This window comes from Cibotium barometz, chromosome 58 (assembly GCF_041138505.1).
Source record: "Cibotium barometz isolate CiBa-2024 chromosome 58, ASM4113850v1, whole genome shotgun sequence".
In the NCBI taxonomy this organism is placed as follows: domain Eukaryota; kingdom Viridiplantae; phylum Streptophyta; class Polypodiopsida; order Cyatheales; family Cibotiaceae; genus Cibotium; species Cibotium barometz.
The window spans coordinates 33,937,693-33,965,045 of record NC_141103.1 but is presented as its reverse complement, the minus strand read 5'-3'; the positions used below and the strand labels follow the sequence as shown (position 1 = coordinate 33,965,045).

Below are 27,353 nucleotides of genomic sequence, written 5' to 3'. Positions count from 1 at the left end.
AGCACTTCTAATTTGCTGTTTTACTCTTTGGACGCTTATACTTTCTTTCTTTAGGATCCAGGTTGGAGGTAATTTTCGGCAACGTGGGGGCTTCAATTTCTTTCATTTCCTCAACATTGTTCCGCACGATTCTCCAATTCGACCGTTGCAAGGCATCATCCCTGACATCAAAAGGGCACTCTCTGACAGTTTTTGCTCTGTCAGCACTTTCTGCCCACTGCAACGCAAAGTCAGCCACATCCTGTTTCAGAAAATTTTCCCATTGCCCCTTAGTCTGCTTCTCCACTTCAGGAAGGATCACATAGCATGCAGGATCATTAGAGTACATTTTATACAATGAGTCATCTAGCACAAGTGTATTTGTCTTATTGAATTTCGGGAAAAGATGCCAGAAGGTATCCAGGTTTTTCAAGAACATTGGCCTAGGAGGATTATCAAAGCGCCAAGTGCAACATGGGAAGCGGTTTGCAACAGCCATCCACTCATGCATTTCTTGGCTTGAGGCAAGCACTTATCCATGGCTGTCTCCAATTCCCTACCTCTATGGGAGGTCCACACAAATACCTCTGCAACCTGACTCAACGCAAGTAAGAACACCTCTGCGTCCTGCTGTACGTAATAGGTGATGTTCTCATCCTCACAGACTTTGGAAAAGTACAGCGTTGAGACATTTGGGGGAATCTCTGTCCTGCTCTTATCGTGCACGCACAAAAGAACCTTGTTGAAGTCAACAACGACTGCCAGGTCTCGAGAGTCATTGAAGCGTCAAAACTGATAGCGTGCAGGACAGTGCTCAATGTGCTCTACCTCATCAGTGGGTGGTAGGGTTTTCGAGCCAACAACTTGAATTTTAACTACATGCACAACAATTAACATGGTCAAGACACGCACAGACACTGAGACAAAGGACTTATATATTATATTGCCGCAAAATAATGCGACTTGCATGAGCAAAAAGCTACAAAGTTGCAAGAAGCAAGAAGCTCGGGCTTTGGGAAAAATTGGGTTAGTACTTTTCTTGGGGTCCCGAAGAGGCCCATCCTCCACCTGCCTTTTCTTCTTCTTCTGCGGCTCTCCTGCAACAAATTGGAGGGTCTCTTCCATATCTGGGTCCAACTCCTCTTTAGTATGTACACCTTTGTCGACGCGGCTTGGCTCTCCAGTTAGACACTAAAATGACTTAATGTCTTAATGACATCAGTACCTGGGATAGCAATAGGAAATCAAGTTAGGAGCATAGGTAGTTAATATGATCACAATGATCATGGATAATCATGTCTGAGGAGAACATGTTACAGCAACCAAAATTACCTTCTGTGATCTCAGAACCAGGTGTCTCCCTCAGGATGCCTCCATCACCAAGCACATCAGTTTTTTCAGCAGAAAGACTACAACCCTCAAAGTTTTTGTACTTCATCATCAAGGCGTCTAGGTCGAAGGGAGCGTCCACATCATGCATGGATGAGGTGGAAGCGGCTGGGTCCACCCCCTTGCCAGCCTCTGGCTCACCTGAGACATAACAGACAATTACTGTACATATCAAAAGTAGCATGAATCCTGTCCTATGAAAGAGGCATGCCTTACCTATGGACTCCTCATATGCATTCCCAAGTGCCCAACATCTTGCTACAAGTGGTATCTCCCGCGAACAGTCCGGAACAATGCACTTGGGCTCAGTCGCACAGACAATGGAAAAGCAAAAGGGGTGATACTTGTGGGCACATGGCAGATAATAAACGCCGGCCGCATGTTTGCTTGACAGCAGCTGGCCATAGGCCACACAAGATCCACCAATGAGGACAGTGTCAACACCTAGTACAGACTTGGAAGGCGGGGTAGGCACTAGAAGGGCTCTCCCCTCTCTTCAAGAAAGTGCATGCCTCCTTCACGAAGGAGGCCTGTCTCCTCAGCTCACATAACACATGCTCCATTTCCTCAACCGAAGCCTGCACATAATGAAAAACAACCAGCCATCAGAACTTTCAAGCATGTATAAGTGGTTTGAGCACCTATCAATGGTCTGTGCAGTGCCCTAAGGTCTAAGCACCAGTGAGTGGTCTAAGCACTTGAAAGTGGTCTAAGCACTTGCAAATGATGCAACCACTTGCAAGTGGCTCTTCCAAGTGTTCTAAGCACCTGTTAAAGGTCTTAGAAATTGTATGTGCTTTGTGCTTTTGCTAGTGTTTTAAGCACTTGCAAGTGGTATGAGCACTTGAAAGCGGTATAAACACTTGCAAGTGGTCTTGAACTTCGCTAGTGGCCTAGGCACTTGCAAGTGGTATGAACACTTGCAAGTGGTCTTAGAACTTGCAAAAGGCATGAACACTTACAAGTGGCCTTAGCACTTGCAAGTGGTATGACCACTTGCAAAAGGTATTGTCATGTGCACAGTGGGTATCTACCGTGTGCTATACGCATGCAAGACTAGTTTCGAGGCTTGGGGAAGCTTGGAACTAGGCAGGCTGATTGACGAGCTGAGTTAGGGATATACTAACGGGCGGGCACCCAAGTATGGACGGGCGGGCGGCCAAGTGTGGACGCTCGATGACCGGCCAAGAGCCTATAAAAGGGTGGCCAAGGTTAGTTATTGAGATATAGAGAGTCTCGCGAGTTTGTGAGAGCTCTATGGTCTTGGAGCCTGGATCTAGTGCAGACGTGCACCTGCTTTATGCAGCCGACGCCGGCAGCAATCTCGAGGCCCGCGAGGGCAGCTTCGTGGCGGTATGGGACGTCGTGAGGAGGAGATTGGTCGGTACGTCAACCTAGTTAGCTCAGCTCGTGGCTCGGTGGGGACAGCCAAGACTGTGGGCTTGCCCACGGCTGTCATGGTTGGGAGGTGAGTCAGGCCTGCACCCCCTTTGTTGTTTGTTTGTTCGTTTGTTTGCAGGATTCGAGTTTCGAACCAAGATCGATCACGAGGGGATCCGTGGGGATTTGACAGTGGTATCAGAGCATACCTCGTGAACGAGCAAGTCGGTAGGTAGAGAAGAGGAGGTCGAAGAACGGTATGTGTTAAAAAAGCTTGCTGTTTTTTCTGTGCATACTGCAGTTTTCAGATTTTGTATGTGTTTTTCCTTCATCAAAGAACCCCATATTGATGGGAGATGGTAGGTTGAGTAGGGTTGATTGCTTTGCAAAGAAGAGGCCTGTTTTGTTGTGCATACGCATAACTAGCAGGGAGAGAAAACAGAAAAAAAGAAAAAAAAGCATGATGCTTTTCGTTGCTTTTCCTTGAACGAACGAGAGAGAGAGAGTGAGAGAGAGAGAGTGCGAAGCGTCCGGCTGATTATGTGCGTTGGCCGGGTGTTGTTTGTTGCTGGCGGGTGTGCGTTTTGGGCCGCAAGAAAACCTGTAGGCAGGCGCCTAAGGCCATGTAGGCCTGCGTAGCCAGGTAGCCAGGCGCCTAGGCTTGCGTAGCCAGGCCTACGCAGCCTAGCGCAGGCAGCCTAGGCAGCCCAGGCCAGGCGGGCCAGCGCTCATGTCAGGCAGCCGACGCCCAGTCCACGTCCAGCAAGTTGGTGCCCAGGCCACACACAGCAGGCTGGCGCAGACGTTGGAAAGCAGGCCGGCAGCAAAGATGGCGAGCGACCCCTGCACGTGTGACGTGTGACGCCTGCAAATAGCCGACGGGTTAATCCAGGAGAGAAAAAAAAAACAGAAGTAAAGCTTACGTTTTTTTTTACAAGCTTTCGTTTTTTTTAAAGTTTAAATTTTTTATAAAAATTTAAAAGTCATCTCTCCTCCAAGGTTTCAAAGGTTTCAAGATGTTTATTTTTTTTAGAAAAGAGAATATATATATATATATATATATATATATATATATATATATATATATATATATATATTCCAAAAAAAACACAAAAGCTAAAGCAAAAGCTAAGCATAGCTTTTCGAGATTTTTTTGGGTTTTTGGGAAACCTTTATAAACCCCTCTAGTGGGCTTCTTGCCACACATCTCTCGAGTTCTCAAGTTCTCAAGTTCTCAAGCTCTCAAGCTCTCGAGTTCGTTCGCACTTTCATTGTGCAAAGATCGAATTTTCTCTCCACGTACCCTCTTCACGATGTCGACCCAAGAATCAGAGTTGGAGCCCCTCGTGGAACGCGAAGGCTTGCTGGCTACGAAAGGAACCGATGCCGATCTTTTTGACGAGTTTGTGTCAAAATCAGATTTCCAAGAGTTCAAAGTAGCTCTCGAAGCTTCTTCAACGGAACGTCAGGCCCAAATCGCAGCCCAGATGCAGGCTTTGCAAAACTCCATCGCTCTCTTGACCACTACTCTCTCTACTTTCTCGGGAATGGATACCTTGGCTTGTGCTTTAGGCCCCAATATTACTCCGGAACCGTTCGGGGGCGAGCAAAAGCAGCGAACCAAGGAGATCGTGGACACCTGGCTACACAAGTGGCAAGTTCACTTTCAGTTTCATCCATATAATGATGGAAAGAAGATACAGTTAGCAGCAGGTTTCCTGTCCGGCAAAGCTTTGCTTTGGTGGAAGGAATTGAACCCAAAGCCAACGACTTGGGCACAATTTGAAGACATTTTCAAGAAAGAATTCCTCAAGAAAGAGGATGATTACGATGTTGTTGCCCGGTTTTCAGCTTTGACCATGACCTCGCAGCACCTCACTTATGAGGTCTACCTCCAGAAGTTTCGTGACTTGCAGATGAAAGCTACAAAGATGGATCCCACTACTCTTTTGGGGTTTTTCGTAGCTGGTTTACCAAACTCGTACCGATTACAGGTTAAAAATAACAAATGTAAAACATTGGACGAGGCTATTCATTCAGCTCGTATCTATGATGATACGATGGTCTCTTCCAAGTCGAAACCCGTTACCGAGCAGGGGAACAAGCATAAAAGAAAGTTCTCCGCACCTATGGTTAACACGACAGAGGGGAAGTCTTCGGACCAACCTTCCAAGAATTCCAGTTCGACACCAGCGAAGAAGAAACGACTCCTTAGAGCTTTGAAGCTCAAGAAGGAAGGACGTTGTTTTATCTGCGAAGAAAAAGGACACATGCGTAATGAGTGCTCGAAGAAAAAGGGTACCAAGTCAAACGCAAGACCCAAGCCAAAGGCAGCTAACCAGTTGTCTTTGACAGGTACGTCAATTACTGTACTTTCTCGCCCTAGTACTTGTTCTGATTGTCTGTTCAATTCTAAGGTATTTGGCATGCATGATCTTCTCCGAGTTTATGGAGAAGTGAATGGCCATAAAATTCACATTCTTTTAGACCCTGGCAGTTCGCATAACTTTGTTAACTACAAACTTGTGCAGAAATTGAGTCTTAATATGACACTCTGCGACCATACCTATGAGGTACGTCTACCTACGGGCAGACAAGTTTGGGATCGCAAGGTGGAGATGCTTCCAATCCAGATTCAGGACTACAAAGATACTCTGGAATGCTATGTTATGCATCTGGAAAATGTAGACTTGTTATTAGGGATTGAGTGGTTTAAGACTCTTGATGTCCAAATAGATTGGTCTAGTCATATTTTTTCTTTTCAGCATAGGGACACCAAGTATAGTATTTTAGGTGATTGTATTCATCCCTCTCAGGGACCTCTTGTAAATACAATTGATTTTGGAAATATAATGAATTCTTCTTTGTACACCGCTTTTCATTGTGTCTTGATTCCACTTTCTTCTTTTCTCATCCCTTCCATGGATGTGAATGAATTAAGTGTGTTTGAAAGCAAAGAATTACAGAAGATACTTGATTCGTTTCAAGATGTATTTCCTAAGGAACTGCCATCGGGTTTACCACCTGAACGGGCAGTAGATCATCGTATTGACTTGATCCCTGGTGCTCATCTTGTGAGTATTCCACCTTGTAGGATGAGCCAAGCTGAGGAAGATGAGTTGGCTAAACAACTCGAAGATTATTTGAGGATGGGCCAGATCTGTCCAAGTAAATCACCTTGGGGTGCACCTGTGTTGCTTAGGAGAAAGAAGGACAATACTTGGAGAATGTGTATAGATTACAAAAGATTGAACAAGCTGACTATTAAGAACCGTTATCCTCTCCCTAGATCAGATGACCTAATTGACCGATGAGCAGGAGCGAAATATTTCACGAAGATAGATTTGCGTACTGGCTATCACCAGATACGTATTCATGAAAGGCATGTCGAAAGAACCGCCTTTCGGACTAGGTATGGCCATTACGAGTTTCTCGTATTACCTTTTGGGTTAACCAATGCTCCAGCCACTTTCCAACAAATGATGAACGATCTTTTTCGTGAACATTTGGGGAAATTTGTGGTGGTGTTCCTGGATGATATTTTGATATATAGTCGTACTCTTGAGGATCATGTCAGACACCTCACGATTGTCTTATCTATTTTAAGACAGAATCGACTATATGCTAAATTCAGTAAATGTGAGTTCTTTATGACCGACATCATTTACTTGGGACACAAGATCACTAGAGATGGATTGAGCATTGACTATGACCGAGTTCAGAAGGTTTTGGATTGGCCTACACCGCGAACAGTGAAACAACTTCGTTCTTTTCTCGGTTTTGTAGTTTTTCTTCGGAAATCTGTACGGAAGTACTCTCAGCTCACACTACCGATGACCGACTTATTGAAAGGTCGTGGACGTAAGTCCAATCAGCCTATCACTTGGAATAACGATTTGGATATGGCCTTCACACTTTTGAAAGATAAAGTCAAGGAAGCACCTATCTTAGCATTGCCTGATCCTAGTCGGCCTTATGTTCTTGAAACTGATACCAGTGACTATGCTATCGGGGCTGCTTTATTTCAAGATGGTAGACCGGTTGCTTTTGAAAGTAAAAAGCTAGACGACACTCAATCTCGTTGGCCAACCCTTGAGAAGGAGCTTTATGCTGTGATTCATGCTCTCAAGGTTTGGAGACATTATTTATATGGCTCAAAGTTTGTGGTATTGACTGATCATCAGTCAATCAAGTATGTGTGTGATGCGGATGATTTGAGAGGAAGGAAAGCTCGTTGGGCAGAGTTAATGCAAGATTTTGATTTTGAGATCCGTTATCGAAAAGGGTCCATGAATAATACTGCAGATGCGCTTAGTCGGATTAGAGAGGTGAATACTTTGTCGTTCACCGAGATTTCTACTGACTTATTTCAGTCATTGAGAGGGCTTTGCAGGACTGATAGTTATTTTGGTCCATTTTGGCAGAAGATCCAGGACGGGAGCTCATTGATTGACCAAGACTCGGTGACTGAGCAGTCTACTATTCAGGCTGCAGGAGGTCAGTGGATGATTCGGAATGGTTTACTATTCCGTAATGACAAAATTTGTGTACCACAGATCCCGGACATTAGGTCCAAGATTCTGAGGGAGTGTCACGACGTCCCTTCTGCTGGACACCCTGGGGTACACAGGACACTATCATTAGTGAAACACACTTTTTATTGGCCGAAGATAAAAGGGTATGTAGAAGATTATGTTCTCAAGTGTCAAATTTGTCAGGCAAATAAAGCTGAACGCTTTAGACAGGCTGGGTTGTTGCATCCTTTGCAAATCCCAGGTAATAAGTGGGAAAGTATTTCCATGGATTTTATTACCGGATTGCCAAGAACACATCAAGGCCACGATTCTATTTGGGTTGTGGTAGATCGCTTGACAAAAATGGCTAGATTTTTACCGACCCGGAAGAATATTACAGCTACGCAATTAGCTCGGCAATTTATCGAGCAATTGTTTAGACTGTACGGGTTACCGCCGCAGGACATAGTCAGTGATAGGGACTCTAAGTTTACGAGTGACTTTTGGAAACTTGTTTTCGAGAAGTTGGAAACAACTTTGAATTTGAGTTCCTCAGATCATCCTCAATCCGATGGCCAGACTGAAAGAGTGAATCAGATTTTGGAGGATATGCTTCGAGCATATGTATCCAAAAGACAGAGTTCATGGGAGAATTATCTTCCTATGTTAGAATTTGCATACAACAGTACTAAGCATACGAGTACAGGGTTTAGTCCTTTCATGCTTATGTATGGTTTTCAACCAAGATCACCTGTTACAGTAGGATTCTCAAGACTTCAGCATGATGCAGCACGTAATTTTTTGCAAGATATGCAGGAAATGTTACAAGTTGCAAAGGAATCTATTAGAAGTGCTCAAGACCGAGACAGGTTTTATTCTACTAGACATCGTTCACCTAGAGAGTTCTAGGAAGGAACGATGGTGTATTTGCGAGTTCCGAAAGATTTCGAGACTTTACGGACAGGTAGATCTCCGAAATTATCCCCTAGATACTGTGGACCATTTCGTGTTACACGACGGATTGGTTCAGTTGCATATGAATTGGATTTGCCTTCTCATGTGAAAGTTCATCCTGTATTTCATGTCAGTAGACTTAAGGAAGTACTGGGTGGAGCAGATCAGTTAGTTACTCCTCAAGACATCATAGATGTCCAGGACATGACATTTATTCCGCACGAACTTGAAAAGATTCTTGGATTTCGTGAACGAAGATTGCATCATACGCTTATCACGGAATACAAGATCAAGTGGAAGGATCGTGTTGAGGAGGACGCTACATGGGAGACATTGACTTCTCTTCAGAGAGATTACCCTGGCTTTTTAGTGAGCTCAGGAGTGAGCTCTTAGAGGAAGGGCAGTATGTCATGTGCACAGTGGGTATCTACCGTGTGCTATACGCATGCAAGACTAGTTTCGAGGCTTGGGGAAGCTTGGAACTAGGCAGGCTGATTGACGAGCTGAGTTAGGGATATACTAACGGGCGGGCACCCAAGTATGGACGGGCGGGCGGCCAAGTGTGGACGCCCGATGACCGGCCAAGAGCCTATAAAAGGGTGGCCAAGGTTAGTTATTGAGATATAGAGAGTCTCGCAAGTTTGTGAGAGCTCTATGGTCTTGGAGCCTGGATCTAGTGCAGACGTGCACCTGCTTTATGCAGCCGAGGCCGGCAGCAATCTCGAGGCCCGCGAGGGCAGCTTCGTGGCGGTATGGGACGTCGTGAGGAGGAGATTGGTCGGTACGTCAACCTAGTTAGCTTAGCTCGTGGCTCGGTGGGGACAGCCAAGACTATGGGCTTGCCCACGGCTGTCATGGTTGGGAGGTGAGTCAGGCCTGCACCCCCTTTGTTGTTTGTTTGTTCGTTTGTTTGCAGGATTCGAGTTTCGAACCAAGATCGATCACGAGGGGATCCGTGGGGATTTGACAGGTATGACCACTTGCAAGTGGTCTTAGCACCTTCACATGGTCTAAGCACTTGTTAAACTTCTAAGAACTTGCATGATTTCTATGCACTTGCTAGTGATGTAAGCACTTACAGTGGTATCACACTTGCAAGTGGTCTAAATACTTATGAGTGGTCTATGAACTCGATGACCTCTAAGCACTTGCAAGTGATGCAAGTGAAACAAGCACTTGCAAGTGGTGTAAATGCTACACCACTTTCAAGTGCTTGAATCACTTGCAAGTGCATATATCACTTGCAAGTGCTTGGACCACTACTTAAAGCATAGAAAAATGCTTGAGTTTTCAAAAGTACCTGCATAATGGACACCTCCTCCTGCATCTCTACAACAGACGTCACAGCACCAGAAGCCACTGAGACCACCCTCTCCAGCACTCCTATCTCAGCTTCCTTCTTCAAAATGAGAGCTTCATTTTCTAGGGGAGATGCTTTTAATATCTCCATGTCTGCTCTAAGTCTCTCCATCTCTACTATAATCGGGACATAGGCCGAATTGCATAGCCACAAATCCCTCTTCTTTGCTAAGACAAATTTAGCAGAACCAACCTTCGCTTCAGCAATATGGGCCTGCCCATCAAGATTTTCAACAATTCTACCTAACCATTCTATGTATAGGGGCTGGGATGCAACCTCAGTCGGTTTTGCAGGGTGATTAGACACTGTCAAGGCGTAGGAGTCAACAGCATGCTCTGTTTGTCCATATAAGACAGAAACACCGTAATCGGACATAAACTTGCTCACTTTGCGATTCAAACCTCCCCGTTAAGCCTTCACATTCTCTAAGACCATACAACCCACCACAGCCCATGCAATCTTGTGACTTTCGGGTTGAGCTTTAGCAGCTGCACAATTCTCAAAGGCAAACCCCCTAGCAAACTTTGTCATTAGTTACCCATTAGAGGGGACAGCCTGGTGCACTTTCTGATACAAAAGACGGCAAGCGTCGTATAGGTGATCCTGCACCATATGCAGGAAGACCTTTGTCTTCTTCTTTTCGGAAACTTTGAAGACAGTCAATCACTCCTCAGGTGGCAAATCCTCGACAGTAAGGTCTTTGGGCAGCTTGCCCTCCATGCTCAAGCCGTACTCAGCATGCAACTCAGCTGCTGAGTAGCAAAAACGGGAGAGGATGGGGTACTCAGATGACGTTGTCAATAAGAGAACAAGCACACGTTAGTTCTCAAGGGGAGCATGCATTGACAGGGAAACAATGTGCAAACAAAAGCCAATGGAGGAGATGTGTAAGAAGGATATGTGCATGCACCAGACATGAAAGAGGAGCACAATACCTTTCCGAGCGGACTTTTCTGTTGGGGGGCCGCATGTTGTCTGGGAAGCTTCACCTTGCTCTGGCATCGGTGAAGGGGTCTGCACGACTGAGTTAGCATCCGCAAAGGGTCTCTTGCACCTCCTAGGGGGGGTGTTCTTCTTGGGGGTGGGATCACTCATCTCTGCGCGCACGGCTGTGAAACGATGAAACCGTGAGTGATGCGAGGCAGCAGAGGGATGAATGGGCAGGAAACTCGCTTGGTGAGAGGGAATGCAGGAACGGAGCAAAGGGAGAAGAGGAGTAGAGGGAGAAGGGGGGCGCGCGCGACAGGCCAAATCAATGCATGCTTTAAAGAGGGTGGCCCAATCCTTTTCATGATAGCCCACTATTTTCCATATTACGAGAAGGGGGGTGCCAAATCATTGCATGCTTTGAAGAGGGTGGCCCAATCCTTTTCATGATGGCCCACTATTTTTCATATTACGAGAAGGGGGGCGGCGCATGCTTTGAAGAGGGGGGCCCAATTAATTTTATGATGGCCCACTATTTTCCATATTACTAATTTTAAAAACACTAAACTTCCCTCCTTTTCGGGGCTATTGGTGGTACCACCAAAAGGTGAAAAAAGTGGTATCACCTATACATGCTTTCACCTTGCTTGATTTTTTCAGAAATCACAAGAAAACCATGTCACATTTAATGGCATGGCTCATCAAAGTCACGAGCGGTTACGCGTGCAATTTGTGCTCTTCATGTGCCCATATAGTGTTGAGAATAAAAGCATAGCAGTCTTACAAATGTACTTCAACTTTCGACTTATTCAATCACTTAAACTTGGAAACACACAAAACAGTTTGTTTTCCTCATAGAGAGGAACAGCACTGACCTCCAAGAAAAGTAGCTTGTACTTTCAAACCATACAGAGTTACATAAGCTCCTGGTGGTAGATAGAGTTCTTCACAAGTGCATGCCAGATAGTATTCCTTTTCTCCACCAACCGTCATATAGCTCACAATGAATTTGCCTGCACCAACCCAGACAATTAACACAGGAATACCATGTTCAGCAAAACAGGAAAATGTTTGAAAGAAAATGTGTTCGTTATGTATAAAATATGCACAAGTACCAAAAATAGAATATGTAACAAAAAAGACTGCAAAATAATTAAAAATAAAGCGTCATTTAGGATAAAGGATGCTAATATTCCCTTTAAATACAGAAAAATAAGAGTCGCTACCGCAAAGCAGCTGTCTTTTGGCATTACAGGTGACAAAACTGACCACCTACTGAACTACTCAGAATGTCCTAATCAATGTGAAGAATGTCATGAACTTGGACCACATAGATCTCACTTTTACAACGAGGATGACACGGGATTGGCATATCATCTATCTGACCAACAGAAGAATGCCATGGTGGCCAGTCACCTGCCTATGACACAGTGGGCTACAACCACGCGTCTTGACTCCCACTGGGAAATGATCAATAGTCTACAGCATGGTCACAAACCATTGAGGGGTCTGCAACTCCTCTTGCCAAGTTTTTCCATTCCAGCTAAGTCGATCTTAACCATACCCTCCACGGTAGAATGTCACGTGCACACCGGTGCCATGGCTAATCTTCGGCATGAACATTCTTAATCCCTGATTAGTCAGTAGTTAAGTCAGCATCCGATCAGCATCTTCAACAGTAGCATCACATCAACATCATTATCGTCATCAGAACCAGCATCAGTAGTAGCTCCAGCATTAGGATCATCATCATCAACATCAGCAGCATCACCATCAGCATAAGTAGCATAGAGGGCTCTGGTGTCCTGTCGGCAGCCATCAGCCATCAGCAGTCGGCAGCCTGCAGCCTGCAGGCACCTAGGCAGCAGGCTGTTTAGGATCAAGTGAAGGTCAGCCAGATGAGGACAAGGCAGGGAGCAAAGCGCAGCATTTAAGGATTTTTTCTATGAATATTCCACGTACAGAGCTAGCCGACAGGAGTCTTGCTGGCCAACCAGTACCTCAAGCATATATAAATACATCAGTCATAATTCAGCATTGATCAAGTCATTTCAGTATTCAGCATTTGTAGCCCCTCCGGGGCTCTTTGATACATTAGTGACACCAGCCTTGATGTATACAGCAGCGGTTTGGGCACCAGGGCTTGCAGCCTCCACATGGGTACAGCTGGAGAGACCACAGATCTTGATGCTGTCGAGGATGATACACAGCAAACCATCCATCCCGCACGACATTGTTCAAGCTGAGTTTGCTGCACCACCTATGGCAGTGGAGGCATTGTTCCAGACGATCTCCTTTATATACAGGATGAGGGAGATGCCCACAGAGAGATTATCCCGCCGAGCTTTTGAGGCATTCCAACAGCTGGCCGAGGCTGGACACACTGGATCTTGGTATGCACAGATGCTACAGTGGTTCTCACATCATGGGATAGACATTGAGCGGTTGCCACCTCTTCAGTATGATCAGTCTGCTCCACGGGGTCACCTCTCTCTCAATGAGAGGAACAGAGTGATGAGACAAGACATATGGCAGCACTACTACATACAAGAGACATGGACAGCACCAGAGAGCCCACTACCACCGAAGATGCTGTATTACAGAGACCACTTTATGAGCATCTCAGGGGATGGGTTTATACAGCGACCACGGTATATGGATGTATACATGCCACACAGCTCTCGCGTTGCTATTGGACAGCTACGAGTCTCATCACATCAACTAGAGATAGAGGCTGGGAGAGTGGCACAGGTTCCCAGAGCCGAGCGGATATGCAGATTGTGCCGCGAGGAGGTGGAGACTGAGGATCACTTTGCATGTAGATGTAGAGCCCACCAGGGGGTCAGAGATAGATAAGCAGGATTGTTTGAGGAGCACTCCTCACTACATCAGTTGATGGAGGCCTCGGACCAGCTTGGCAAACTACTACTAGAGCTTCATAGTTCTCGAGAGAGACTCCTCCAGACACCCGCTCCCACTAGGGGTGGGAGACAGTCCCAGCTCACAGATTTCTTCCAGAGAGCTATGCCAGTGCCAACTGATGTACCACGTGGAGTGACCGCACAGAGAGCAGAGGAATTGAGAACCAGAAGGAAACCTAGACAGACTAGACATAGAGCACCCCGACTCCGTCACCGAGAGATAGCAGCTATCCGGATGAGACACCAGATGGAGACACAGGAGAGGCTAGCTCGCTTTCATTCAGACTCAGGGAACATGTTCACGCCATTCACAGCCTCAGCATCGGCGATGTATGATATCTTATATCCCTCTTATGGCACTGGATGGAGTTAGACATAGATCTGCATAGCATGCTTGTACTACCCCTTCAGCATATAGAGATGCATCTTGGCTTAGCACTCCATCCACATCCCCACCCCCCTTTATATTGTTTCTATATGGGCTCCACCGATCCATGATAACTCACAGTTGTATCCTGATAGCCTTCTCTCTTGAAAAATGATAGCCTTCTTCACATGATAGCCTTCTCTCTTGAAAAATGGTTCTCTACACTTGGTAGAGAAGAAGCTAGTCTTCTTGCCTTCCTGCTCTCAAAAATGCACAAGTTTACATGAACTCTCCTCTTCTAAAATGAAGGGAATCACCTCCTTTATAGGTGAATTCCTTTCTAAAAAGCTTTCTTAGTTCAAAATAGAAAAAGATTACACATGTTAGGTTGCATGGGAAACTTTCCTTTGTCAACAAATAGAAAGAGTTAGTTCTCTTTCTCTCTTTGGAAAATAGAAAGAGATGCTTATAACTCAAGTTCTAAAATGAATTTGCATGTACAACTGAAGAGACAGTTGCTGAGATGGCCTGGGGAGTCGCCACGTCACCTCAAAAAAAATAAAATTAAAAATTAAAAAAATTTGCCCGGGGAGTTTTCGACCACTCTACTTTCGATTCCAGCCTCTGTTTTCCCAAAAGATGAAGGGAAAGGCCTCAAAATCGACCTCCAACTTAAAAGGTACATATCTTGTAAAACTATCAAAATTGAAAGTAGTTTAAGTAAGAAACATACTTAACCTCCTGCAAAATACAAGTCGCTAGATCAGCAACCAGTATTATGCACAAGTTCGATGCTTTAAGATGAATTCCTAAATGTTCAAGCATTCTCAAAATCAGCATCCAATGCAAGATCTTCAAACAGCTTATTGTGCATGTGCCTAAGGTGAGTAACATCGGTTCCATACACTTGTATCCATCTATACGCTCTCCCATAATGGTAAGAGTGCATAGTCCATCATGCTTATGAAGCATGTTCAATCATACTTCCCCACTTCGGGATGGAAGCATGTCCATTCATGCATGCAATATTATGCTCTCCCATTTCGGAATAGAAGCATGTCCAATCATGGTTCCTTGGAAAAGAAAACATGCTCCATCATGAAGTCTGCATTGCTAGGTGAGACAACATGTCCAAGTTTTATTAACTTCAAAATTCTTGATACAAAATTCCTTGTAAGCTGATTAGGGTTTTGGATTGGGGATTTCTCACAAATACAGGTGGGTGACAGCTACCTGCACTACCGAGTTGTGCCACGTGAAGCGCCTTCAACACCAAACCAACCAGCGCTGCCAGCAACGACAGCATGTGTGATGCTACCGTCGTCACACCAGCCAGTACCAACGCCTCCTTCTGCCGCCACTTTCTGAGCGGAGCCGCCTGCGCCACCCCACCAGCTGTCTTGGACACTACCGCCAACAAAGCCGACCTCTACCTACCTACATGTCGTCTACCTCTTGACCATCATTGCCACCTGAAGTACTACTTTCATTGTTTTTTGGCCAACATCGACTATCTGAGAGGCTTTCTTGTGGATTGTCTCCTTCTCCAACTTGGGCAAACAAGCTTACAATTGAATATGATAAGCTTTGTCAACTACACACATTGCTTGGATTTGGATTTGAACTTGGATCTGGACGTGAACTTGGATTTGGATATATCTTGGATTTGGACTTGGATTCATTGGATTTGGATTTTGGATCTGGTACTAGCCCCATGAGAGATTCTTGTGGGTCATCCCCATGAGTGCTCGGCATCAGAGATCTTGTGCCTCGACATCGACTCTGACCCGGATTTCTACATCAACATTTTTGTTTGCTTTGTATTCATTGTTGTATTGATCTTGGCTTGGTAAGGCCGTGGATTGTTCTTGAATAAATTCCTGAAAGGGGGCGGGGCCTGTTCCCTGCTCAGTGTGGTGTACTGTGCAAAGTTCCCTATCCCTTCTCTCTCCTCTCTATCTTCTCTCTATATTTATATCTCTTGGATACGTGGCAAGCTCAGCCCACTAAGCATTGCACAGTTTCCGCAAAAAGGATGGGCTTCAGCGCATGCAACAGCAAATGGGAGAGCCTCTAGAGAAACTTCATGGCAATGCAAGAACGACGATTGGTTTTCCTGCACATCTAAAATTCAAACCCTATCGATGGAATCACGTCGCATTACAGCCCTCCTTGCGACTCTCTCTCTCTCTCTCTCTCTCTCTCTCTCTCTCCCCCCCCCTTCGCTGCTCGCACTGTGCGCTGGTGTCCATGGTGTGACACCTTTGCTCCTTCGCTGAGCGCTGGTGGTCTCCCTCGCTCTCTCGCCTTCCCTTTTCCGACCCGTACACCACGTGTCCGCCTTCCAGGTGCGCTCCCCCTCCGCCTCCGCCTCCGCTGCCTTCCCTTTTGCCACCCGCACTTGCTTGGGCCCCCAAGGCAGCAACTAGGGGAAATAACACAATGAACCTACAGGAGCTGGCGGCATACATCAAGACAGTGGAGGACAACACCAAGAAATTACTGGGCGAACAAAAGAAGGTGCTGGACAGGGTTCTGAACCAACAAGAAAAACAGTTGGAAGGCCTCTGCAAGGAGATACAAGGAAAGAACAACAGGATTAACAGGATTGAAGAACTAACAGCCCAAGTGAACCACCAGGAAGAGGTGATTCAGATGTTGAAAGAGACCCAGCTGCAACAAACAGGAATGCCAGAAGCTGCCCCAATGATAGGGGAACTCCGGGCAGAAATGGAAGCCCTAAAGGCTACGGTCAAGGACCACACAGTGGAGGAAGGGGAACTGAATATTCAGGAGGGTTTAAGGACTGACATGGAGCAGTTGAAAGCTGCGAGTGATAACCTGCGGGAAGAACTGCAGACCATGAAGAAAGATTGGGTGGAGGTGATGAAGAAGCACAAACCCCCGCAGAGCATCATACATGAGACTCTCAAGGAGGAGAAACGCAGGAAGGATAGGGCCCTCCATGTGCGAGTACGGGGGCTACAGGCGGGGGCTTCCCCAAAGGAGGATGCCATGACACTTTGCAAGATGATAGGAGTGGACGGGATCACCCCCCCCCCTTCTGCAGACACATGGAGGGCAGGAAAGGATATGACACGACAGCGACCCCTCATCATTAGATTCCCTGATGCCACCAGCAAACAGGCCTTCTTAGACAGGCAGGCTGCCCTCAAGGGCACACAGGTGTACATGGGAGATGATCTCACTCCAGCACAGGTGGCACCCCGGCGTGAGGCGATGGTGACTGTTCATGAGGCCTGCAGAGCAGGCAAGTGGGCTATCTACACAGATGGTAAGAGTCATTATCACTGAGCGCCGTCCCAAATAGGGACGCGGGGTCTATGAGACCAAACACCTGGGGTTGGCAGTATGGAACTGCAATGGCATGTTGTGGTCAAATGCAAGAGGCTTGAGCGAGATTCTCACAGGCAGGGATGTCATTTTTTATACAGAGATTCATCAAAGCCCTGAGAGGGGCTTACCATACATAGCTGGGTATGAGTGGGAGTCAGCTTTTCGAGGCGAGACCCGCACACCAGGAGGAGTACGTGGCTCTGGGGGGGGGTAGCTGTCCTTTTTAGATCTCATCTCCGACAGATTCTCAGCATCGTTCGGAAGGACGAGAATGCACGATATCTTTGGGTACGGCTACAGCTTAGCAGCGAACAGAGTCATCCACATTGTTGTGTGTTATTTTGCAACACGCCACTCCCCTTACGCCGCACAGCATGGCCAGTCACCGTACTTACCATTATATGAGGATATCATGGAGTTCTCACAGTGGGGGAAATTCCTCCTACTCGGGGATTTCAACACCAGGATGGGAAGTCAGCACGTCCCACTACTCAATCTAGACGACCCTATAAGTCTACAGGAGCTAGACATCACTGACACAGGGCTGCAGCGATCATCACAGGACCGTGAGGAGGTCAGAGTGTCTGGGAGATATTTCTTAGAGCTGGGAGCTGCACATGGTCTTGTTATCTATAACGGGATGTCCCGATGGCCCTCCTCCGTCGCCGTCACCTCCTTCCCTCTCTCATGAGGTACTAGCACTCTGGACTACCCTATGGGATCTCCGGCTTTGGCACACCTTATCCCCGACTTCTCCATTCCGCCACCCCCTTTTGAAGCTGACCATGCCTACCTCTCTTTCACTCTTACCTGCACACCACCCGTCCCTCCACCACCTCCCCCCATCTCACATTACACTCAGGTCCTCTTTGATCACGAGCTTGACCTTGTTTACTCCAACCACATCTACCGCCAACTCCAGGATGTGGAACCTAGTGCCCCCCTATCCACCCTCACAACACAACTCGCCACCATACTCCACACATCCGCCACAACTTCTTTCATCTGCACGCGGCGGTCTACCACCAACCACCTTGCGGTTCCATGCCCCAAAACTGTTGGTATGATGACGAATGTCGGGCCACACGCTCCCGTCTTAAGCATGAGGTACGGGTTGGGCAAATCACGAAGCGCCAAGCGCAACGGATTTCTCAACGGCTCGCCTGACACAAGAAACGGGAGTTCTATGCTCGGAAAGAGGATGAGTTATACCGACTTTTCTTAGGGCCGAACTGCAAAGAGGCATGGAGGAAACTCCGAGAACATCGCCCTCCCACAACTATCACCTGCCCAGACACATGGCACTCCTATGCACGCTCCCTCTATCATATCCCCCATCAGCCACCACTACCCCCACCACCTTCTTCACAAAGGGCATGGTCCTCAAGGCCATTCGTAGACTACGCAATGGACGAGCCCAAGAACATGAGGGACTCACTGCGGAGTACAACTCGCATGCCCATGATACCCTAGCACCCCTACTAGCCTACATGTTCAATAGAGCCCTTTGTGAAGGATTTCCACCCTCTTGGTCCACCAACACCATCACCCCCATCCTCAAAGCCGGAGATCCACTTGATCCTAATAACTACAGGACGATCATGATTGGCCACACATTGGCCAAACTCTATGGATCAGTGCTAGAGGCGGAGCTCAGTTCATTTGCAGAGAGCCAGGGATGCAGAGCCTTAGGACAGGCTGGCTTTCGGAGGAGCTACTCTACCCTTGACCACATCTTCACCCTCCGTGCCATCATCGAGGAGGGTAGAGCACGACACCAGACGATTTACTGCTGCTTTGTGGATTTCCGCAAAGCTTTTGATACTATACCCCGAGCCCGCCTCTTACACCGTCTACAAGAGATCGAAGTCCCATCTGACATGGTTTGGAGCATCATCCCCCTCTATGAGTCTGTCAACGGACGAGTGAGAGCCCCAGGAGGTACATCACAGGAGATTTCCAGCACCATTGGGGTGAAACAAGGCTGCCCTCTATCACCCACTCTTTTCGGCCTCTACATTGATGAGATCCAAGGTGGTTCCAAACGTTATGTACTGTACGGATCCATACGTACTGTACGTTGTTTGGTACGGAAAAAAAAAATTTTAAGGTACGTAAAAATACGTACCATTGGTAAAAATACATAAAATCTCAGAAATTTCAGCCACCTACATAAAATTTCAGTCCATGTCCACATTGACATATAAAACTTTCGAAATAGAGACACAACAAGGTCAAAAACCTACTAATTCAAAAGTGAGAAATTAGAATCACAAAGTCGTCAATCATACTTAATAAGTTAATCGTACTTAATACTTAATACTTATTACTTAAGACAAGTCACATTGTCACAAGTGAGTCGTGACAACTCACAATTCACATCAAAAAATGATGAAATTTGAAAATGAGTCTATGAATAATGACAAAATGTGCCATGTCTATACAACACCAAATCAAAACTAAGGTAATCCAAATCAAAACTCATCATCCGATGAGGATGATGACCCTGAAGAATCAAGCATATAACCCTCCGTGATGACATTGCCCTCGTCATCATACTCAGGCCCTATCATCATGGGCACAGGTGGGTGGGCTACCTCAGATGTCCCTGTCCCTGCCTCTACATCATCCTGCTGGGTAGTGTGAATGAGGCGAACGGCCTCATTCGCACGTGCTCAAGGAGTCTGAATAGGCAACTTCCCTCTCCGGGCGCCTCTCCGGCCAGAACTCTCTGCATCTGCAGGTCCCTCATGTAGCTGAATTTTATAAGCCCGGGCTCTCGATCTCGTCACCTGCCTGTCTACACTCTCTAGCTCTCTATGCAAGAGGCAAAGAATCTCGTCCTGCTCATCTCTCAACCGTTGCTCTGCCTCATCAATGGTGGTAGCATCTGGGACCAGCTTGACACATGTTGGATCCACCTATTCAATGTAAAACCAAAGAGAACGCAGAGTGTCAACGACTCAACTTGTTGTATACTATAGTATAAAAGCTATGTAAATGGGAGGCCAATCCCCATAAGAGAATGAATAGGATAAACTCACCTGTTTTGGGGTGCCCAAAGCATGATAAGCTCGTACGAGCTTCATGTTGGCCCTACAATAGACCAGTCTCTCTAGTTGAGAGGTGCTCAAACAATTGCGTATCTTTGTATGTATGAGCGAGTAAGCGCTCCAGTTGCACTCACAAGCGAACAATCCTGCACTCCAATTCAAAAAAAGTGCTTCATTCATGTGAGCTCGGCAATTCCCAATAAGCTTCACAAGACTAGTTCATATGGCATAGTACATACATGATATACATACCTGAGATAGCACTCGCAGAGCTATATCTGTAAGCTGTGGAAGACCCTGTCTTCCATAGTTTTGCCACCAAGTAAGAGGAAGCTTGGTGGCCTCTGGTCTAAGAGCAACAGCTCTAGCAAATGAGGGTCCCAAGTTGTTGACCCAGCTGCAGAGCTCTGCATCAATCTCCAATTGCTGCTCCACATCATACATACTATTAATGTACCTATCTCGTAAGGTGAGCAGCTCCCTATCATGAAAGAGAAGTGGCGTCTTGTAGAAAGGATGGAGGAATGCAGCCATCCCATGAATGGGGCGACTCATATACCCCCATCAATAATCCACAATAGCCAATATATCATCTCGGCTGCAAGAGTAAAATAAACAGAGAAGTAGAGCAATTAGTAAGTCAAGACTCAAGAATGATTCTGTAATCGGCCATCAAGAATCAAGATTTTACTTACCAATTCTGTGTCAAGGAGTACAGGCTGCAATATGACTCTTCATCTGCATGAAGAGGTGGTACACTAAGCCCAAAGTGGAGCCCTCCATGTCTGTGACTCACAGAAGTACAAATACTGGCTGCAAAGCCACTAAGAGAGTTTGCACATCCGTCCAGAGGGTCTCATCCAGTATACGTCTCTGTATGTATTTGGTGGGCTCTGTCTGTGAATGATACATATCTCTCCACTTTGGATCCACAACTGTCTGTAATAGTGGATCTCTCAATTTGAAAAGCCTGTGTAGCACCAAATACATATAGGCAAATCTTGTCTTGGATGGCCGCACCATATCTAGGTTGTTGTGGCTCCTAAAGATAGCCAATGCCTGCTGCTTCTTTCTGAAGAATGTAGTGATCTTCGTGGCATCAGAAACTGTGGGTTGCACCCAACTCAGCTTGCCTATGTCCTCCATAAGCAAATCAAGGCAATGGGCTGCACATGGAGTCCACACAATGCGAGGAAACTCCGCCTCCACCATGTCTCCCATTGCCTTGCAATTAGCAGCATTGTCTGTTACAACCTGCACCACATTCTCTGGACCAACCTCAACAATTGCCTGGCGAATATGCTCATAGATACTCTCAGCAGTGATGCGTTCGCCTGCCTTCCCAGCATCCACAGCGCGTAAGAAATACGTACCAAGACATGAAGAGACAAGAATATTGATGATGTGTCGTCGCCGTGTGTCACTCCAGCCATCCAAAATGATAGTGCAACCAAATTGTTGCCAACCTGCTTTCACTGGCACCAATGCCTTGTCTATCAAGGCCTTTTGCTCATCAAGCATCGTGGTGCGCATCTTTTTGTACTCAAGCCCTAACCATGACTCCGTGTGTCCAACCTCGGCTATAGCTCTGACCATCCTCTTCCATTGGTCAGTCCTCAAAACATTGAAGGAGATATTGCACTCTATGACAGTGCGAGCAATCTCCATCTCAGCCACCTTTTGCCTTTCTTTGACCCAAGACTGTGCATGCACACGAGAAGGCAAGGTGGTTTGCCTTTCCGTATATGTATCACCCTCATTCTCATCTTGCATGACAGAAGGCCTCTTTCTGGCAGACGATGCCTGCTCAGAAGAGGCAGGCTGAGATTCATCAACCTGCATGGATGGACCGGCCAAGTCTCCAAGAAGAGCATCATGAAGCGCATCCTGTGTCTCTTGTGTGCCTCTTCCTCTTCCAGCTGCCCCCATTGCAGGGAAATTTTCAACAATCAACTGATCTCTCAATGCTTGTGGCACTCTCTTGCACCCTGCACAATTGTTGGTGGTGCCAATGCCTGTGAGGTGCTTGATGACACGAGTAATTGTACTCGTGAGGGTGAAATTGCAGTACTTGCACTGCCATTGTCGAGTGCCACTACCTGCCTGCCCTGGAGTAGTCACAATGCGAATGACGTTTGTGTGCTCCTTCCAGTATGGGTTCTCTCGCTTCGGCATGATTGCTCTGACAAATTCAATGCACAATGCCATACAATTTCAATCAGGATTCAGCAATCATGCAATGCATAATATTTAGTGGGCAGCTCAGCTCAGAGTGAGAGTGAGAGTGAGAGTGAGAGTGAGAGTGAGAGTGAGAGGGGGAGAGAGAGAGAGAGAGAGAGAGAGAGAGAGAGAGAGAGAGAGAGACTTGAAGGAGAGAGAGGCTGAGAGCTCAGTGCACGGTCCACAGATGGTGGGCTAAGGCTCTGAGAGAGAGAGAGAGAGAGAGAGAGAGAGAGAAAGATATATTAACGTCTACGAGAGGCCAAAGTTGGCCTATGAGACAAAAAATAATACAACTGTGTTCTTCCGGTCATCGGAAGAAAAGAAAAAGTGTGCATGTGTCTGGATACAACTGTGAATCATCATGGATCGATGGAGTCCATATACAAACAATATAAGGGGGGGTGGGGATGTGGATGGAGTGCTAAGGCAAGATGCATCTCTATATGCTGAAGGTTGCTGCCTTGGGGGCCTGAGCAAGGGTGGGTGGGGAAAGGGGGGCAACAGCAGGCGAACACAGAAGATGGCGTGGGTGGGGAAAGGGGGGCAACAGCAGGCGAACACAGAAGATGGCGAACATGGCGAGGCACCGGGAGGGAGGCAAATTGAAGGGAAGGCGGTGGCAACAGTAGCGAAGAGAGAGAGACTGTAGAGGCCCTTACCGGAAGGTGTACGCTGTACGGAGTCAAGACGCTATCGACGAAACCCAAAAAAAAAAAATACAGAGTCCAGACGCAATCGCAGGCGAAACCCAAAACCACCAAAAAAAAAAATAAAAAATAAAAAATAAAAACGTACGGATCCCCGTACTGTACGGATGTGCGGTACGGATTGGATCCGTACGTACGTTTTGATCCTACATTGATGAGATCTCAAGCTTCATTGATGGATTAGGCGGGGCTGGTCCCACACTGGCAAGCATATTGATCCCCATACTACTTTATGCAAATGACATCGTCCTCCTCTCATACTCAGCCGAAGGGCTTCAGAGACAGTTGGATGCCCTACATGACCTTTGCACTCAACGGACCTGTCTGTTAACCTTGGTAAAACCAAGGTAATGGTCTTCAATACCTCTCGCCCCGTCACATCCAGATTGAGCTTCACATATAGAGGGGATCCTGTGGAGATTGTCTCGTCCTATGTCTGCCTTGGTGTCACTTTCAGTGGGCCACGCTTTACCATGCTTCCCGCAGCACATGCTAGAGTGACGTGGGGGGATATGCAGCCTTGAGCTTACTTGAGCGGCAGTGCTTCTAGGCACATTTCCAGGAGCCCAAGACGAAGGGCTGGCTTTTTGAAACCCTCATCACACCAACCTTGATGTATGGAGCAGCTTTCTGGGGGCCAGATTTATCCGATGAGGATTGGCAACGAGTTGAGAGGCCCCAGGTCATGATGTTCTCCGTATGATCCGCAGCAAACCATCAGTCCCACACCAGATTATCCAGGCAAAGTTTGCTGCAGCCCCGATGGTAGTGGAGGCACTCTTCCAGATAGTCACGTACCTTCATCGCATCAGTCACATGGATCCCCACAGGTACCCGAGGCTTGCCCTGGAGTCCTCCAGACAGCTAGCACTTGAGGGGCACTCTGGAGTATGGTATGCACTAGTTTCCACTTGGTTCTCAGTATATGGGCTTTGCATGGACCCCTTAGTACAGTTTGGACTCCCCTTTTTTCCGGCTGTCTCACAAGGATACCAACCGAGTTATCTAGTCAGATCTTCTTAGCCTTTACACACATTGCACATGGATCACACCCCCGGAGCTCCCCACGAAGATGCACTTTTACAGAGACCACTTACTCACACTCACTGAGGATGGATTCATCCAACAGCCGCGCAACTTGAGTGTTCACATGTCCCATGCCATGCGGATTGCGATTGGCCAGATACGGGTTTTTTTCCGCCTCCTCAGAGTGGAGACAGGTAGAGCTAAGTGCATCTTCAGAGCCGAGAAGCTCATACGGACACCCAGAGAGGAGAGGATCTGCCGACTATGCCACACAGAGGTTGAGACGGAGGAGCATTACATATGCCGCTGCCCAGTATACTATGAGATCCGCGGGAGGTTTCACTGTCTATTTCATGAGGGATTCGGTCCACTCTCCGGGATCATTGACTTCTAGGACCAGCGTTGCCTGGGCCTCTTCCTGCTTGAGCTCCGCACACACAGGGACACCTTCTTGAGACAGGCCCCAGCCACCCCGCTCCCTCCCTCGGCAACCAACCATCACCAATTTCTTCCGGACCTAGGAGGTGGAGGACACCGACGTAGTGGATCTTGTGGACCCTCCAGGAGCAGCTCTGGACCTACCTCGCCCGAGAGGAGTTACCTCGGACCAAGCCTTTGCACTCCAGCGTGCCCGACGCCCTCGACCCCCCCGTCGGCCACGATCACCTCATCAGCTCCAGATCCAGGACATGCTCCCCCGCCATCAAGCTACCTTTCCACGTGACATAGCTAAGAAAACCTCTCGGCCATACTCGTCAACCCCATGCTTGACATTTTGGAGAGTGGTATACCATCTACTCGGAGCTGATGTTGCTCCCATGTTTTTATGTTCTTAGTATTCCATGGACAGTTTTGTATCACCCCAATGAGATAGCTGTATTTATGTTTTCATTCTGTTTTATTTTCCATTCCATGATGAGATATGCCATGGACATTATTGTACGACTTTGTCTCATAGGCCCATTGGGTCTTTAGTAAACACTTAATATATCTTTCTTTCTTTCTTTCTTTCTCAAGGAACACATCTGACAGGTCTTGTGTGACTCCAAGTTTCAAAGCCATTACCTGGTTTCGCATGAGGTTATCTGGTCTGGCATTTGAGGTGATGAGACCCTAAGAAAAAGGCTTACAGAGGCGGTGATGATGGTGGACATGATACTGACAGTGACATCTGATACACGTTTGGTTAAACTGTTTGTGTCAGGGTTACAGGTTAGATGTATGAGTGACTGATATATGGTTTGCTGTGTGGCAAGGCACAAGTGTACGAGTTAGTTTTTCTATTCAGCCAGGAGAGCAGAGAAGAGGTTTGCAATATCTCTTAAGGACTTTGAGGGAAAGAGTAGATATTTAATATCGAGTTTGTGGACAGAGCAGTCATGAAGCAGCAAGAGAGAGTTTGTGGACAGAGCAGTCATGAAGCAGCAAGAGAGAGTTGAGATAGGGGCTCTGTGGCGTTGCTCTGTTTGGTGTGATTTGCACAGTCCATGTCCGGGAAGATAGGTGTACTCTGACATTGGGTTTTTTCCTCTGAATGTAAAACACTCTTAATGAGGAACAATCCAGCTTTCCCATATGCATTCCTCTAATCCTTTTATCGAGTTGATTGCAATCTTCACACTTGAGTGTTTAGTGATTGGTATTTAAATTAAAGCTGTTGTGTAAAGTAATGTAGTAAATAGTCAAATTTATTTTCCCTAAAGATGATATCCTCCCACTAGTAAAGAGAATATACATCCGAGAAAACAAATAACAATTTTGTAATGAGGTATACTTGTTGTCTGTCATGGGGGCTGTAATGGGAAGTCACCCATCCTTGGCTCCAGACAAGAATGGTGCAAGTAAAGAAAATGTACATTTGAGATAAACCCTCTAAAATCTAGAGACACAGCCATTCATGACCGCTATCCTCACATTTTTGACAACCAAGATGACACCTACCTATTCCTCTCACAAGCAGGAAAGACTCTTGCCATTGCTGCCTTCATCAAAGGGTGCTCCAGTGCTGAGAAAGACTGCAAAGCATCAACAACTAGCCATGAAAAACATTGTAATGCTTTTGATTGGATCTCATAGGCTGTATTTGGCCTCAGAAGAACCTTAATACACAGCTATTTATATGTCAAAACCTCCTGCTAAGGGTGTTAACAACAGCGTCAAAACCTCCGCTACGCATGTAAAAAATAGTGTTTAATCCTTCCACCCAGAAGGAAGGGGGAAGAATTTAATTTTGGAAGATTGCCCTACTGGACCTGCACATTCAGTGTTGCATACCAAGGAGAGCCTAATAATGTGGTTCTAAATGTCTAGATGTCCATTTCTTAAAAGTTGTTGGGAGCTCTCATGAGATGTCATAATTAGAAAATATCCTAAGACAATACGTTTGTAAACATCATGACTCTCATAAAGAAGATTGAATTGCCCAATTAACAGCCTCATACCATGCAAACTGATTCCTTTTGCCTAAGCAGTCATTCAATAGACTCTGCTTCCACCCATCCTCAGGCTCCTTGGCACATCTTCTTCATGCCTGCCACTACTGCTGCTACCTCAGCCTCTTTGATTGTACTACTTTCACAGCAACATGCTACCTGCCCTATGAATATGAGTACCTCATATCATTTCAATACCATAAAATCTTATTTATAATAAGTTGGTCCAATTTAGATATGTTTTTTTTGCTTCAAAGCATAAAGTATTTCTAGTTTGGTGTGAGTACGATAAAATGAGCTCCCTACAAGCCGCATGTGAGAATAGGTCTCATAAGGAGAAACACTGAACACAATCTTTGCAGAAATAAGAAAGACGAGGTTAAGTTTAATACTGCCAACTTTGTTTCTGATAAGGAGGCAAGGGTCGCAAGCACTCTGACAGCCAGTTTTAAGTTTCAGATATGCGGTGCAAATATATACTGACATACCTGATTTTTTGTAAAAAAGAATATGTCTACGAACTTCCTCTATCTTGCCCCAGCCACAATCAAGTGGCTCAATCTGCAAGTAGACACCTGAGATTCTGGGGTCATAAGCTGCTTTTACAAGGTTCTGGCATACTTGCGGTAATGATAATCCAGATGTAAAGCGCCCTTGAAATTGCTCTGTGATCTGATAAAGAAACGTCCATGTATTGATTGATGTTTAGAACCAAAACCCACCAGCACACTGCTGATACCAAATCATCAGGTGCATAATTGACT

The 27,353-nt window shown here is 46.4% G+C and overlaps 2 protein-coding genes across 2 annotated transcripts in view; both read right to left on the bottom strand.

Moving 5' to 3' along the window:
• SPPA (signal peptide peptidase) overlaps positions 1-27,353 on the bottom strand; it is a 76,907-nt gene that overhangs the window by 32,347 nt on the left and 17,207 nt on the right. The window contains exons 3-4 of the mRNA XM_086792949.1: positions 27,078-27,261; positions 11,379-11,516 (exon numbers count right to left, since the gene is read on the bottom strand). Coding sequence (XP_086649075.1) covers positions 11,379-11,516; positions 27,078-27,261 — 322 coding nt within the window. The remainder of the gene's footprint in view (positions 1-11,378; positions 11,517-27,077; positions 27,262-27,353) is intronic.
• On the bottom strand, positions 20,994-22,493 carry LOC147606201 (uncharacterized). The gene has a single exon (XM_086792550.1). The coding sequence runs from the start codon at positions 22,407-22,409 to the stop codon at positions 20,994-20,996; it is 1,416 nt and encodes a 471-aa protein (XP_086648676.1). The 5' UTR covers positions 22,410-22,493.